The following is a 16,395-nucleotide window of genomic DNA, read 5'->3' as shown; positions in this document are numbered from 1 at the left end:
TTGACTTCACATGACTCCAGCCCTCAAAGGAATCCCATCTTCCCATATGCTTTTTCAACCATTCTCTGTACTGAAGAAGCCTCTCAATTTAGTGCCAAAAATATAGTCAGAACAATTTTACATCAGTCAATAAAACCTAAAAAGTATAAGTAAACCCTATATTAATAATACGGAAACTCCATTGATAGCTTTCCTGCATGTCTGTTCTTCTGGGAACACCATCCATTTTGTCTTTAGCTACTTTTTTTTTTTTTTTTTTTCCTTTTAATCTTAAATGTGTAATAAACCCCATCTTGCACAGCAGGACTGCTAATTTCCTATGTGGTACTGCCCGAGTGTTTGCTGAAGTCTGTAACCAGTAACTGAATGGTTGGAGTTTTTGCTTTTTTACTCACCTATGACAACAAATTTCACACATAGCGCTACCCTTTTAACCTGGTAAGATATTTCTTGGAAGTGCATGCTTCAGCCACACATTCCTGATCCCTCCCTTGTTCTCCTCCCATTACAAAGAAGATTCTATACAGGTATGTTCTCTGAGGTGGGCGCGTTTGCAAGCAATCAGTAGAATAGCAGTATGTTTCTTGACTTGTGTTCGCTTTTTTTTTTTTTTTTGCAAATGCTTCACCTTCTAAGACAGACCAGATAGTATGATCAAATCAAATATTTCTCTAACTAGAATAGTGGCCTTTGCTGTAAAACCAGATCTCTCTGCATCTTAAAATACACTGCCCTTGAATCCCTGACAAAACACAAACTTCAAGCTGAAAATGCTGTGCAAGTAAGCAAACAGCAGATGCTGGGAGAAAGTATCTGTACTTAGACCTCACATACTCTTCATTACAGAAACAATGACAAAGCATATTGCAAGTGGAACACTGAAGTCTAATTAATATAAAATGTCAATACCCCCCTCAGCCCTCTCCCAGGCACAAGTGATCATAAGGAAAACCCACCCAAATGAGCAGCATATACAACTTTACAAAGACATATGAATGGTTCTCTGGTCAGCCCTTATAAATAGCATTTTACATATTAAAATAAATATGTCCACATTGCCAAAGTAGCAAGAGGTGCCTTCGTTATTTAAAAAAAAATATGTTACAAAACAATATCATTTATATTTCTTGCTTAGTTTAAAAAAGTAATAAAAAAGTCATTTTATAAAATAATACAGAAGTAAATTGATTACAAGAGTGTCCATCCCTAGCACATGTCCTTTGTTTGTATGTTATGATATATCATGAGATGCTGACCTCCAGGAAGTCATGTAATCATTCCTTCACTTCTTGTTGGACAAAAGAAATCCAGTGCTTGCTTTTTTCACCACTTGTATCGAGTCTATGATGTAAAATTCATGACAAGGGAAAAAGTCCTAGATCTGGGGAAGGTTCTCATTGCTGCTATTTATGGCTTTACTACTCCCTGTATTAGATTGCCTTGTGTAAGACAGGAAGAGGATGTGAATGGCCAGAAGTGATCCCTCGAGTTTGGAGGTAACAAGTTCCAGACAAATTGTGTAAGCAAGAAATCGCATTTTTTTTTCTTGACACATCTTAAGTGTGCAAGAGTGCGGGAACATGTGGTTGTGTACAGGTTTCTGCCTGCATGGGGGGTGAGCATGCACCAGCCTGTATGAGCTTAAGGAAGAAGATTAGAGTGTGTGGGAGAAGGGCCCCGAGTCCCCTCCTGATCTCCCTGCCCCTCAGAAGATCCTTTCCTAGTTACCACTGCTGAGCATCCCCAGAAGTTTACTGGGCTCCAGGCCCTGTTGCTGTGCCATCTTCTGAACATCAAAACCCATGTGCATGAGAAACTGGATCACGTTCATCTCCTGCCCTGTGAACTGGTCCCTGATAGTGGGGCACGAGGGGTTGCAGTGGGGCCATGGACAGCTGTCAATCAGATGAATTGGGCAACCTTTCAGAGGGGCTTTCCCATTTTTGTTGCTCTCATGTAGGCTCCGATCCCAACAGTGCAGGGCACGGGGTAATGATGTCCCCTTCACCTGGATGTCCGTCCAGTGACTGAAAAGACAAACCACACAGATTGTATCAGAAGGGTCAGGTTATCAGAACTGATTAATTCCCCTACTGTTTCCGTGTTGACCTTTCATAGAATCTGTAAAATCACTCACTTGCGTGTAATGATCTCGTGAGACAAACAGGCAGGAGCAAAGCTAGCACTAAAGAAAAAAAGGGAAACATTGATTAGGATTTGTCTTGGACGGACAAATTAACTCCTGTTCAATAGAATATTCTGGACTAGGCAGAAAGTGGAATTTTTGCTGCCCTGACAAAGCTTTTAGAAACAGAGAAGCTTATCATGACATAAAACTTGGCTGGACTGGAAAAGGGGTTCCATCCTGCCTAATAGTGTACATCTACTACAAGAGACTCCTGAATACCCGCTCCCGCATGCAGCAAATAAAGTACATTAATGGTTCTTCCTCTGTTGTCTCAGCTATCTCAGTGTTTTATGATCAGTACTTAATAAGGACAACTGGTAACTGTGAACCTGGAAATTACTTTGCACTTATTCAGAAATAAAACCAGCAAGATTCTTGGTGTAGACTAAGCATAGTTACCAAATCTACGACACCAGAGATCTGAGAAACGCTGCCAGAATATTGGATAAAATACTTGTTTTGGAAGTGAGTTTTCCTTACTGAAAGACTTACGTTACATCCTTCAAGGTGTTTCTCAGCTCCCTGCCCAGATTCTGGATGTAGAGCCACTGCCCTTCCTGAACAGGCTGGCCAGTGAGGTGTACATTGTCTACAGTAAGCTGAGCCTCATCAAAGAGCCATTGGACAACAAAGACTGGACCTAGGAAGACAAAAAATTCGGAAAGTGAATGGCTAGTAAGTTTGCTGTGAATACAGAGAAAACCTTAGAATCCATTTTATCTCTCTCCTCCGATACTTACATCGAAGAGTAGGATAAATCTTATATCCAAAAAAACAGTTCCATTCCTCTCCCTCTTTAAACTGCAGCTTACAGCGTTCAGGAACAATACCATTCCAATACCTGGAAGACAAAGCAACAACAGAATGAATGTCATAATGACATCTTAACAATAGTCTATCCATATCATGCTATATTTCTGTCCTGGTTATCATTCCAGCTTAATAAAAGCAGCATTCTTTCTTGGCTACATTGTCCTACCAATGCATTTGAGGGCATCTGCAATTGCACATTCTTTTGCACACCTATATTTGAAATTTGATTTTATTAAAAAAAAAAAAGTGAAAAAAAAAACAACACTGACATTAGATAATAAATAAATACTCTTCAAGCATCAAAATACAGGAAGATCAAAATTCACTCAGAGGGTGGCAAGGCACTGGAAAAGCTTGCCTACAGGTTGTGGATGACCCATCCCTGGAGGTATTCAAGACCAGGTTAGATGAGGCCCTGAGCAACCTGATCTAGGCAGTTGGCAACCCTGCCTATGGGAGGGGAATTGGAATTAGATAATCTTTTGAGGTCCCTTCCAACCTAAGTCATTCTACGATTCTATGAAGATAGAGGAGAACATGATTCTATGAACATCTTTCCACTATTAATCCTGTATAAAAGCATGCTTGAGAGCATGTGATTGTACCTTATTCCTCTTCTGATAGCTTCTGTTGGAGCACACGTTATGGTATCGATACAGTCAGTTCTGCGATACTGTTTATTATCCAGGAACCATCCGGAGTCTGCCAAGCCTCGAACCTGAATCCCTTGATAACCCATCTCCTCCAGCTGCTCCGCCACTCGATCCACATTCAAGAGCACTCCTGTTCCTCCAGCACTGTAACAGCAATTTTAATACTGCAGTGATGATGCTGGTGTAGCTATTAAATGGCTGGCTAGTGTACATATTCAGCAGTGACACTCAAAACAACTGGTTCTATCCACAGGACAATCCAGTTAGTAGTTACCAAGTTATTTCCTTGCTTTGCAAAACATTCTGAAATAAAGCCAGCTCTGAGTAACAATCTGGTACCTCAGAAACAAAATCCAGTTCTAGTTCTTTCTTTTGGGAGATATATAGGCTTTATACTACTTGCAAGAGTTTTGGCTGCTCAAAACCTGAAAGAATCTCAAGTGAGAAGTGGCAAAGAGTGAATTTGTCTATATTACACCCATGTAATATATGCTGAGTGTATCACAGCAGCGCAATGTAACAAGATTCAGAGCATCTGTGACAGGCAAATCTGAGTTTTTAATCAGATGTCTTGTGAATAGGTTCAGCACATGTGTCTCATGGCATGTATCCACAGGTGCCAGCATTTTTAATGCAGGGCAGAATAAACACATCCCCTCCCTCTTGCAAATCTTTTACCCTGTTATTTTCTTATAAATGTACCTGGACCAAAAGCTGAGGAAATACACTTCTATCATTTCCTGCTGTACCACCCAAAGGAGAAAACTGAGAACAGATGTAGAGTTTGTTATATTACAGTTACTACATTCCTAGAAGAAATTTTTCAGGAATTTAGCTCATCCCTAACAGCTTTCTGCTGTGGAGATCTCCTGTCTTCACCACAGGAATTCTTGTAGACACTTACCTGCTCCCTGCTAGCAGCAACACTTTTGCGGTGCTAAGACCTTTTCCCACAAGCTCCTTTATAACCTCTTGAATGATCAGTGCTCCCATGAAGGCATATTCATCTGGAACAGAGACCTCAGCATCAATAAAACTGTTTCCTGTCCAGGTTAAATCTTTTGCTTCCTCTCCACAAACGCTTAAGAACTTTATGAAGGAATCATGAATCTAAAAGCAGGCCCATTTCCTCTACCTGTATCAAACTAATCTAGTAAGAAATATTCTCCCAGTACAGAACTTCCCTGAAAGAAGCGAATAGACAGCAAACAGAATAAAAACAAACAAACAAACAAACAAACAAGAAAACAAGCAGGCCTTCCTACAGCAGTGCATAGGAACTGGTAAACTAAGAGAAGGAAAACAAGAGCAAACCAGGAAGGTGCTGTGACCCTTTCTCTATTCATGGTGAGTATTCTCCCAGTCCATAAAGCCAATTCAGACATGCCACATTTCAAGACATATTACACTTGCACCAATTCCCAGGCACCACCAAAACACTGTTTGCTGTAGTGTAGCTGCTTCATAGGAACAACACAAGAAACTTACAAAATGAAAAGGTCCTTACTGTGACAGAAAGTATAACTTTGGTATCCACAAGTCATCAGTTTCTTGATACTAGTTAGTGAAGAGACATTGAGTAACAAGGTGTCTGGTTTAAGGTCAGAGCTCAAAGATCAACTCAAAGAAAAACAGTAACCTCCTGCCTTTCCAGTGCCACATCACAGAATATCTTAGGCCTATCTCTTTCTTTCACAGCAGTGTACATCAGCAGTAATTTCATTCTGTTCAAAGAAAACTCTTCATGAACAAAGGCAAAGAAGACAAAGTTCCTTGTGCTTATACAAGTATTACTGCACCAATCCTGCTTCACTTGGGAAACCCAAAGAACTACATGATGTAGAACAATTCACTTGCATGAAATTCAGCTTAAACTGGCAGAGGACGCCATTAAGCAGACTCCTAGAGTTCTGGCATTATCAAAATGACAGCTGATGCAAAACAGGATTGTACGCAAGCAAACTACCCTGTTTTACAAAGAAACCTGCAGATAGCTTTAGGTTGACATGAGGAGAGATATCCTCCTCATTCAAGTTTGAAACTAAATTCACTTGCCTCTCAGACTAACAAAGCCAAAGTTGCACGCAACAAACCATGGTTCCTCAGCTACACCACTTAATTTGCTGTGTGCTGGATGGAACCTGGGGATTCATCTAAAAGGAATTTAATTCCTCTAATCCTTGCCTACTGCATCAGCGTAACATCTCTGCAAGCAGTGGCTCTGAACTATGTCAAAACAGACTGAGCTAAAGAGATCAGGATGTTTTATCTGGAAGTAGCTTGATATTCTTTCCTGCCCTTCAGCAAGAAAAGCCTGTTCTTCATTCATGTTGTTTCACAGAAGTCTGGCCATATCCTTTAATGTGTGATGTCTGTGGCAGCAACAACCCATCAGTAACACTCACTTTTCTCGGACTTGGAAGAGGCACCACTCCAAACATCACTTGAGCAATAAGGGATGAATCTGTAAAAGAGTTGTGTGAGTACTGATGTTCCTTAGACATGCAAGGAGGGGGTGAGGATAGGGTCAAGTAACTAGAAGAAAATTAAATTCTGGGGAGGGGAAAAGGAAGCGTTTCTTGTCCACTTAGACACTTAACATACCTTCTTGCACACAAAGTGACAATTGCAACTCTGTCTTGAATTTTCTTCTGAACACTGGTAGTTTTACTGAGTTAAATCAACAAGTAATTCCTGTTTTCTCAATCTAATTGGAGCACTAAGTTTGGTGGACAGAACAGAGGGCCACAATTTTGCTCTCAGCTGTCCCACTGATATGGTGGGTGACCTGTCACAGGGAAACTGTGCTTCAGGAACATCCCCTCTCTTCTGCTTTTTCCTCACATATAGATGCATGCATAAACAGATGTTTTTCTCATTTCTCCTCTTTGAACTAAAAGAGTTACTCCATGTTCCTCTCAAATTGGCAAATGTACAATACACTATCAGCCCCTGCCCACAACAGTATTTGCCACTTCATTTATTTGAGAAGGCTCTCTGAGCTATCCCCAGTTTTTCTTCATTAGATCACCCCACAACTCCAAGCAGACTGAACTTGGGTTTCTCCAGACCTTGCCAGCACAATTTAGTTAGAGAGGTGAACTGGAACAAATGAGGAAACGTACAATTTCCTCTTGCAGACATTAGTCTTAATCTGTCTCAGTAGCACTCTGTTAGCCCCAAAAGCAGGAGAAGCAGTCTCTCCTTACACCATGTTCGCGTTCCACCAGTGGGGATTTTCCTCTGGCTGTGATGACAGGATCCCAGTTCCTGCAGATGGACATAAAGAAACAAGAAACATACCGATGACAGTGTATGACTTCAGAGTAACTGTATGAGTCTAAAGCAGAATCTCTGACCACGTAGAAAACAAATGTTCACAATGTACAACATTGGTTAGAGAAGATGAATGAGCATTTGTAAATCTGCCCTTAGGCATATGTGACTTTCAGAATTTGATTTGTGTTACAGATGAAGCCTGTCTAGAAAGCTTCAGTAGTATAGTTTCTGTAGTACAGAACAGAACCTATGAACACATACTTAAGACGATCAGCATTTTCCCAAACACCAAATCCTACCAGGTCAAACACAATATTTGCAAATGTAGGATTCACTGTCTGTGAATGAGAAAAGTCTGAGTTTTCAGAAGGGCTGAGTATAAGCACCAAGAATGAAAAGGAAAGTTCAACATTTCTCTGTTGACTCTGGAGCCCTGTTGTCCAGCGTGTGTCTTGGGTGTTAATTCCATCTTATGCATTAAAATCAAAAAGCTAAAAGTACTTTTATGTGTACCCCAAACGTATGCTTTCACCGAGAATCACTGTGATTGCTTCAGTGACATTATACAATTATAAACGGGGAGGAGGTGGAATCACACAGCTCCACACAAGAGGCCCAGACAATTTACCCCATTTCTGCCTGGCACGTAGGGCCAGTACTACTGTCCGCAAACCCATCCAGCCCATTCTGCAAGAAAGTACAGCTGTCCTGACAGACAGATTACAAGGTCCAAGTGCTTCCGACAGGATTAAGAGCAGCTTTCTTTGGAAACCAAATGACAAAAACAAGACTATGAAGATCCCAGCAGGTCTGTCAGCATGTGAATACGTTTAAACTAAAGAGAGTACGTTGGCGAGAGTTCAAAACACCAGTATCGCCCACCAGCCATAAGCAGACAGCCAAACACACGCGTATCTGTGCTTTCATGACTGTGCGAGCGAGCAGAGGCATATTATTTGCACGTACTCACGCAGGAACCGTCTGCGTGGGAGAGGCCGTGCTGGTGCCAGGCAGGAGCAGGCGCCCGGCAGCGGCTGCGCGCCCACCGGGACGAGGGGGCCGCCGAGCGCTGCCTCCGGGGAGCCGTCCCCACGGGGCAGGGAGGGACCGGCGGCCGTCCCCACGGCACGACGGGGACACTCACCCACTCTGGTCGCGGGCCACTCCTTGGAGCTCATGAGCCTCCGCATGGTGTCGTAGCGGCTGTCGCAGTTCTCCCTGTTGAAGCAGTACCACCCTCCTGGCGGGGAGAACAGGGGTCAGCCGCCCCCGCCCCGCCCCGGGCCGGGGGCCTCGGCTCCGGCCGACGGCTGGGGGAAGGCGGCCAGCGCCGGGCCGCCCCCCGCCCTCCGCCCGGCCCCGGCCCGAGCCGCGCGAGGCTCACCTTCGAGGAACAGCAGCCACCGCCGGCTGCCCTTGGACTCCTTGAGGTAGTAGCTGCGGACGGACAGAGCGGAGGCGGCGTTAGCGGGAGCCGCGCCCGACCGCGGCGCTTTGACGCCCGCAGCGCCGGGGCCGCGCGGAACACGTGGCGGGGGCGGGGGCGAGGCGGCGGCGGCGGCACCGGGGCCGGCGGCACCGGCGCCCGCCGAGGGGAGCGGCTCGGGCCGCGCCGCCCGCGGGCCGCGCGCTGCACCTGTCGCTGCAGAGCCGCCCGCCGCCGCGCGGTGGCGCCACAGCCCTCGGGGCCGCGCCGGGGCCGGGGCCGCGGGGAGCGCTCGGCGGGCCGGGGCCGGGGCCGCGGCCGGGGGCTGCGGGGCGCCGCGAGCCGGCGGCGAGCGCGGCGGGGGGCGGCGCGCGGGACTCACCCGGCCGGGCTGCCGTCGTTGCAGGTGACCGAGGCGTTGTGCAGGAGGTGCAGGCGCAGGTCGTGCGGCAGCGCCTGGGCCGAGCAGGGGTACAGCGACTGCGCCAGGCTCTTGACCTGCGCCATGAAGCTGTCCATGTTGCCCTCCACCGCGGTGAAGTCCAGCGGGAAGCTCTCGGCCGGCGCCGCCGCCGCCGCCGCTTCGCCGCGCTCGCGCACCGCGGGACCCCGCCGCCGCCAGCCCTTCCTGCCCTCGCCGCCGGGCCCGGCGTGCAGCAGCCCCAGCAGCAGCAGGAGGTGCACGGCCGCCGTGCCCATCGCCGCCCGCCGCCACCCGCCGCTCGCCGCGGCGGCAGCAGCAGCAGCCAGTCCCCGGCGGCGGGCAGCGCCGCCCGCGCTCCGCCGCGCCCCGCCGCGCCGTCCGCGGGGCCGGGGGTCGGCGGCGGGCGGCGAGGGCAGCGCCGGCGGCGCGGGCTCGGCGGCGCGGCTGCCGGCGCAGGAGCCCGCCGCCCGCTCCCAGGCGGCGAGCATGACAGAGGGGCACGGAGTGCGCGGGGAGCGCGCCGGGGGCGCCGCCAGCCCGGGCGCCGCGTGGGGCAGCAGCCGGCCAGCCCCCGCCCTGCCCTGCCCTCCGCCCCCTCGGAGCGAGGCGGAGGGAGCGGGGGGTCTGCGCCGCGCCCGCCGCACCGCCGCGGCGAGCCAGTGCCGCGGCGCGGGGCCGCTCCGTCGGGGCGTCCGCCGCGCCGCGCCGCCATCGCCGCCCCTGCCGGCGCCGGGGCCGCGGCCGGCGGCGCCCGCCAGCCTCGCCCGCAGGGCGGCGGGGGCACGGGGCGGCTCCTCCCGGCCCGGGCCGGCCGGCGGGCGGGGGGGGCTGGGGCGCCCGACGGCGCCGTGTGGCCGCGAGGGCCCGCACGTGCCAGCCCCGCCGGCGGCGGCGCCCCCCCGACCCCCCGCGCTCCTGGCGGCGGCTCCGCCCCCCCGGCCCCGTAGGGGCGGTGCCGCCCGCCCCCCACCCGCGGGAGGTGCCGCCCCCGGCCCCCGGGTCGCGCTCTTCCCCGCACCCCCCGCGGCGGCCGGCCCGGGGGGCGCCCGGGCGGGCCGCGGCCGGCGAGCAGCGGCGACGCAGCGGCGGCCGTCGTTCCGCCGGTAAACGGGCGCTCCGCTCCGCGCCCGTCGGCGGCTCCGAGCCGGGGGACGCCGCTGCAACGGGAACAAAGGAGAACGAAGCTGCCGCGGCTAAAGTTAGAGGGGACGTTAGCAGAGGGCTTTTTCGCAGGACTCGGTAAGCGTGCGGGCGAGCCGGGCGGTGCGGGAGGATCGCGGGGGGCCGGGGGCGGCGGCCCCCAGCTGGGCTCCTCCCGGGGCCCTCGCCCCGCCCGCCGCCGGCCGCAGCGCTCAGCGCCTCTGAGGGACTTCTGGGTGCCCTTCGCGGCTCGTTAGGCTTATCGTCTAGCGGCTCTCCCTAGTTTTCTCCACTGTTTTGACATTTCCAGCAATTAAAGGAAAAAAAAATCCCCGACATAAAAGTAGCGTTAAGTATCTGTTACTAGGACGCCTGTCAACTGTAAGAGCAAAGCATGTCACAAAAATGTTGTAACTACCTCAGAATTCAGTGTTATAAACCGAGGGAATGCAGAGAAAATGCTACACTTGAAATAATTCCTTTGTTTAGTTACCCAAACGGACAGCTTTTGCACTTCAAGAGCACCTATTGGTGGTAGGGTGATGGTTGCACCGGATGATCTTGGAGGTCTTGTCCAACCCTAATAGTTCTATGATTCTACAATTCAACAGCCCTCAAGAGAGGAGCAAGGAAACAGGCTGCCTTTATGAGGAAATTTAACGTATCTGCGATCAAAAAGGTGAAAATAGCGTATTCTTGAAATAATAAGTGGAGTTTTTTGTTTGTTTGTTTTATTTAATTATTGGGCAAGAATTAAGGCTGTTCAGCTGCTGCAACTACACTTTTTACCTTAGCACATTTGGACTTTTAAAACATCCTCAGCTCTGAATTTCCTACATGCATAGCTTGTGATTTCACAATAGGATTATCACTTTTTTTTTCTTTACTTGTTCAGTTACTCTTACGTACCCAGTCCCAGCTCTGTCCTCAGTCAGATTTTTTTTTTCTAAATATTTTATTTAAATGCTGATAGTACCATCAGTATCCTAAACCAGGAAAAAAAAAAAAAAAAAAAGTTAAACTGAGGTAACCCTCCAGTCACATGCTGCATTCACCCCCAATACATTTTTGGGCCCAGCACAATTCTGCATCACTTTATCTTTTACTGCACCACCTTTAAGATCCCTTCCTCACCAGCCATGATAAGTGTGAGCAATTGGTCCCTAGGACCAGCTACAGCAAGTTAAGAGAATTTGCAAGGCTGACAGAGCAGAGGTGCAGCTGGTTAGTTTGCACAGTGTCTGAAGATGTTAATCTGTAGGTCCTGAGTGCTTTGGGATCTCTGGAGTAGTTGGCATAAACAACTCCAGGAGCTCATACTCCACTAGCTACAACAAGAAAATGGGACAGATAATGTTGCTAAACTTCACCCTACTTTCTTAAGAGAAAAGGGTGCTGTTTGTCACACTGATGGGCTTATGTTCTTGATGTTCGTATTCCATCTCGTTGGGCAGATCTGGAGTTACTGGACTCTGTAACACGTTGTACCAGCTGATGCATTCACGGGTGACACTGAAAGAACCTTAGGGCAAAGAGAAGCACATGTTAATGTTGCAGATCTTTGGGCTTTTGTCCAAAGAGGGGAAGCTAAGAAGTTAAATAATTCCTGTCTTGGCTTTACAGGGCTCCCTCCAGCTTTCCTGTATCTCTTGTTTCAGATAACTCAGGAGGAGGGTTTCTCTCAGAGCACTCTTACTTGTCATCCTTCCAAAGTCCAGACAAATGTTTGTATTACTTCTGTCATGAAGGAGGAAGGGGGCTGTTAGAAGAGTGTAAGACTGTCAGGGTATGGCATGAGAGACTACTTTCTTACTTCTAGAAAATTCTACATTTAAATTTGGTACAATGTAAGTCTGACACACTGAATTTGAGGGAACGTCCGAGTGCATGCAGATTTCAGAGAATTGTACAATACTATCCATCAATGCAACAGCTTCACTAAATTTTAGTCCTTTGGTTAGAGCTGTCCTACGTAGATTGCACCCAATATGGAAGAAAGCTCAGGGAAAGCAGCAAAAGAATTGGATACCTCCTCCACACACTGAAGATTTGACATTTTTATGTTGTGTTGATGCATGTAGGGGGCCAACAAGAGATTTTTAACCATTGGGAGTAATGTGAAGGGAGATGCTGTTTCGATTTAGTACCTCTCAAAATGAAATAGCCTGTATAAAATGTTCCAGTATGTCGTAGTGTAATTCAGTATTTTGAAGCATTTTGAACTATGCTATACAACAGGAAATGAGACAGTTCTGAAATTCCCTAGTACTCTGCCAGGACTTGACCTCTTGATGTTTCCCTATCAGAAGCTGGGAGGATTTCTCCAGGAGCCCCGTGCAAGGACTTGTGTTTCAGGTGTTTCCCTTTGGCAGCCAGCATTCTTGCACCTGATCTCAGACGCTCTGTGGCCCTGGCTCAGTTAAAGTTCCTTGGCTCATTTATTGGGTCTCAAGTTGATCAAAAGTTGGTCAAAGTGGTGGGGGAGGGAAGAAGGGGTAGAAGATGTAAGTTACCCCACAGAAGGCCACTCACTAACAGATAAAATCTCACATTTGCATGGTCATGCTACTTTACCACCATCTCTTCTTCTATCAGTGGGGGGTGGGGGGTAAAGGAACTTCAACAGGGCAACACAGTCCCTTCATAGCCTCAGTACAAAGTGATGTGTGGTTGGAAGCACCCAGTTGAACGTTAGTGGGACTCAGCATGATTAGTAGTACATACCATTAGTAAAGACAGGAAGAAATACTTTACAGTATTGTCATTACTCTGATAAATAGCTATTCTGTATGATATTTTGGAACTGTTTGCAAAGTATTTCTAGATGTTCACAGTTAATTTCCGATCCATTTGAAAGAAAATAAAAAGTTTTTTTTTCCCCCCATGCTTTTTCGAGAAACAAACTTCTGCATTATTCTCTGCGTGAGTGTGTGACTGAATGTAAACATGCATAGTTATATTATGAAATATCTCCCTAATGCAAAGCACATCTAGCTGCCTAAAAAGTGATTTTAGGGAAAGATTGTTTTACAGTTATTACACATTACAGTATTCACTGTAATCACTAATGAAAAGCAATTTCTAAGCACTTTTTAGCATGATGGATGTTGTTTTGCTGAGGCTCACCTGGTAGATTTGCAGGCATGCTCTTATCCTGACAGTGGCAGAAATCTGAATTGTTAGAGATATTTTCAGCAATTCCCTAATGAGTTCCTATTACTTCGTAGCACTTTAATGAACTCCAGGTTGTAGTTTCCTCTCCCTTCTTTCTCTCCTGATTCTTCTAATTTCAGATAAATATTTCAGATTAGAAGTGGCTCTGGATATGAAATGTGACCATTAACCTCCATGCAACTCTCTGATTATGATATGCCATTAAAAGCTAGATTCATCTCTCTAATCCAGCCACTTGGAAATTTTTGGCTCAAATTACATTGGTATTTTTTTTAACAGGAGCAACATTTCTTTAAGGGATGTGTCACTCTCAGATGCAAAATAGAAAACAGCTGCCTCTTTCAGACATCAAATAAGAACCAACCCCATCCAGAAACAAGACCAAATTTTTGGGCTCCATGAAAACCAAGATGTATCTTTTTAAATTGAATGGCTGCTCCACCTCAGCAGCTGACATTAACATAGCCTTTTTAATTGTTCCTTTTTCTTCATACCTTCTGTTGAAGGTGTAACAGCAGGATATTTTGTTCTGTGATAAGTACTTGCAGAGCTCTGGGTTTCTACCTTATTTTAAAGACTGAGAACTTGCACACCATAGATATTTGTTGCCCCTTTTGTAGGCATGTGAAAGTTTACAGGACAATCTTACCCTTAAGTCATAATGCCTCTTCACATTATATTCTACAGCAAAATGCTCTTACAGTGGCAGGGAATCACAGGAAATATGTTGATGGACTTATGAATGTTACAGAGATGGTAGTGGAGAATGATTAGTGATTGTCTTAATAAAAGCTGGGGAACACCAAAGAATAAGTTCTAAAACATAATTAAGTATTTCTGTCATGCAACACAACAGAACTGTGGCACCCATTGCCTCAGGATCTTGTGGATGCCAAAAGCTTAGACAAGGGGGCTCAAAACACAGCTGAGCATGTTTATGTAAGAAAAATCCAGCAGACGTTATTAGATGTAAAGATACAACCGCTAACTTGGGAAGCCCAGAAGGCACTAATTGCAAGGTGCTCAATGTTTTTCTTTCTCTCTCTTAGGCAGTGGGATGCTCTAATTTGTCTTACCACTAGTGTTCTGTTTGTGACACTGTGTAGACACTCATTTGACGATGGGCATAATGCTCCCCTCTTCTGAGTTTCTCTCTGAAATGAGTTTGTCGCTATAGTTTTTATATTTTGCCAAGGGGTACCTTTCTTGTAGCATTGGTATTTTCAGTCTTTAGTCACTGTCATCACTGCTTGCTCAAGAGGAAAGAGCTTACATCTGCAGAAGAGGATTCTTGCCGTACATTCAGCACGAGTGCGCAGCCTCCTCAGCAGACCCTTAGGCTTAGGGTGAAGAACTGCTGCTGGTGCACGTGCTGTCCGCTGCCTGCGAAGATTTGCTACTTCGCAGCGCTGGCGTGCTCAAGGATCTGACCTGTTGGAGCAGGCTGCTCAGGGCCGGCGCCCAGGCGGCTTCTGATCTCCAAGGAAGGAGGAGACTCCGCAGCCTGTCCGGGCTGCCCGAGCCAGTGCTCCGTCACCCGCCTCGGAAGAGCGCTCCCTGATGCCGGGCCGGGCCCTCCCGTGTCCCCGGCGCCGGGTCCTGTCCCTCTGCCCCTCGCGTTTCCTCCGGAGCCCCCCGGCCCGGCCCCCGGCCCCCTCGCTTTCCGCGGAGGGGAAGGCCGGACGGTCTCGCTCTGCCTTCTCGCTCTTCTTCCGAGAAGCCGAGCGAACCTGTGCCACCGGCCGCGTGTCTGTCGCTCGCTGCCCTCCCTTCCTCGTCGGGCACGCGTTACCCCGTTTCCCTGCCTTTGTTCTAAGTGCCGCTCGTGCTCCGGGCCCCGGCCGTGCCGCGGGGAGCCGGGAGCCGCTCCGCGCCCGCCGGCCCCGGCGCCCTCGGCCGCTGCGGGGCGAGGCGGGGCCGCGGCGGGGCGGGCCGCGGGCGGGGGCGGCCCGGGGGCGGCCCGGCCCCGCCCCGGCAGCGCGGAGCCAGCGCCGCGGCGGGCGGGAAGATGGCGGCGGCGGGCGGGGGGGGAGCCGTGGTGTCGGTGCTGGCCCCCAGCGGGCGGCGGGTCACGGTGCGGGTGGGGCCCGGCACGGTGCTGCTCCAGGTGGGTCCGGGGCGGGGGCGGCCGGCGGCGGGGCCGCGGGCCGGCCCCTGACGCCCCTGTTCTCTCCGCAGATCCTCGAGGAGGTCTGCAGGAAGCAGGGCGGCAGCCCCGGCGAGTACGGCCTGAAGTGAGTCTCACCGCGGGGGCCGGCCGGGCGGCAGCGCTTCCCCCGTCCCGTCCCGTCGCCGGGCCCGGCGGAAGCCCTGCCCCGCGCTGCCCGGGGGCCGGGCCCCGCCCGCGGCTGCTCCCCGCGCCGGGCCGCGCTCCTGGCGAGGCGCCCGCACGGTGCCCGCGGCCCCGGCCCCGGCCCCGGCCCCTCTCCCCTCCCCTCCCCTCCCTGCTGCGGACGGCGCCGTCGGCCTGCAGCCCGGCCATGTGGGCGCCCTGTCGCCCGCCTGTCCCCGTTCACTGAGCGTGGCCTCGTCCCGAGGGCGGCCGGGGAGGCCTGTGTGAAACACGCGTGGGAGCTGCTTGCTGTTCGGTGTGGGCATTCTTGTGGCGGGTGGGCGGGCGGTCTTAGAGGGGCCCAAGGCGTCCTTTAGCTGTTTACTGAGGCTGGTGTTTGTTTTAGTCATTGCCACAGCTGTGTAGGTGCTGCGTGATAGTGCATGAGGAAATCATTCGTAGTTATCACGGGAGAGAGGTCCGTGCTGTACAGTTAAGGTTATGCTCTAGAAAAGTTATTTTGTTTTAGTTAAGCTCTGGGGTTCTCCTAGTGCTGAGTTCCATTCACTTTTAGGACGTGTGCTGAAATCCTGTGTACCTTCCGTGAAAACACTCCCTTCCCTGCCTTACACTCACTTTTGCTAGTTGACAGACTGATAGGAACTCTTCTGTCTTACCTACTGTTTTGACTATATACTTTTACAGTATAAAAATCAAGAGCTTATTCATCTCACTGGCAGTAAAATACATTTTTATTTAGTGTTGTATGCAGCATGTGAATAGGTATTCAGTTGTTGTTTATCTCTTAAAACCTAAGTAGGAATACAATTAGAGGATTTTATCTCTGACCTCTACAACCTTTAGTATTTTGGATAGGCAGTACCATCTTACTCTATGGCTTCCAACCAGTCTGTGGAGAGTTCTGTTGCTTCAGACCTGGATGTTGCACTGTTGCCAGTCCCTAAAGTGATCTGAAGGTTGCATACGATGGTTCCTGGTGTCTTCATTTACTGTATTCTTCTTCAG

General features: G+C 49.4%; 2 protein-coding genes across 7 annotated transcripts in view; one reads left to right on the top strand and one right to left on the bottom strand.

Moving 5' to 3' along the window:
- Positions 1 to 1,097: 1,097 nt before the first annotated feature.
- On the bottom strand, positions 1,098 to 9,271 carry NOTUM (notum, palmitoleoyl-protein carboxylesterase; the record flags this gene model as incomplete). Its single annotated transcript, XM_084298484.1, has 11 exons — positions 1,098 to 2,027; positions 2,138 to 2,185; positions 2,681 to 2,828; positions 2,929 to 3,029; positions 3,607 to 3,798; positions 4,559 to 4,661; positions 6,060 to 6,118; positions 6,864 to 6,924; positions 8,078 to 8,173; positions 8,318 to 8,370; positions 8,742 to 9,271. 11 exons carry the CDS (start codon positions 9,269 to 9,271, stop codon positions 1,721 to 1,723), a joined length of 1,698 nt encoding a protein of 565 aa, XP_084154610.1. The 3' UTR covers positions 1,098 to 1,720.
- Positions 8,230 to 16,395, top strand: part of ASPSCR1 (ASPSCR1 tether for SLC2A4, UBX domain containing) — a 54,709-nt gene continuing 46,543 nt past the window's right edge. For 2 of the 6 annotated variants that reach the window (XM_084298479.1, XM_084298478.1), the window contains exons 1-2: positions 15,090 to 15,204; positions 15,276 to 15,331. In XM_084298479.1, the coding sequence (XP_084154605.1) occupies positions 15,106 to 15,204; positions 15,276 to 15,331 (155 nt within the window). In that variant the 5' untranslated portion in view covers positions 15,090 to 15,105. Of the gene's footprint in view, positions 8,364 to 9,781; positions 10,023 to 15,089; positions 15,205 to 15,275; positions 15,332 to 15,661; positions 15,686 to 16,395 lie in introns of those variants that run through there. The other 4 variants (XM_084298482.1, XM_084298480.1, XM_084298481.1 and 1 more) reach the window with 4 other exon arrangements.

Source organism: Netta rufina, assembly GCF_964035555.1.
Source record: "Netta rufina genome assembly, chromosome: 19".
Taxonomy (NCBI): domain Eukaryota; kingdom Metazoa; phylum Chordata; class Aves; order Anseriformes; family Anatidae; genus Netta; species Netta rufina.
The sequence above is the reverse complement of the archived record's forward strand: the minus strand, read 5'-3'. Positions and strand labels throughout refer to the sequence as shown.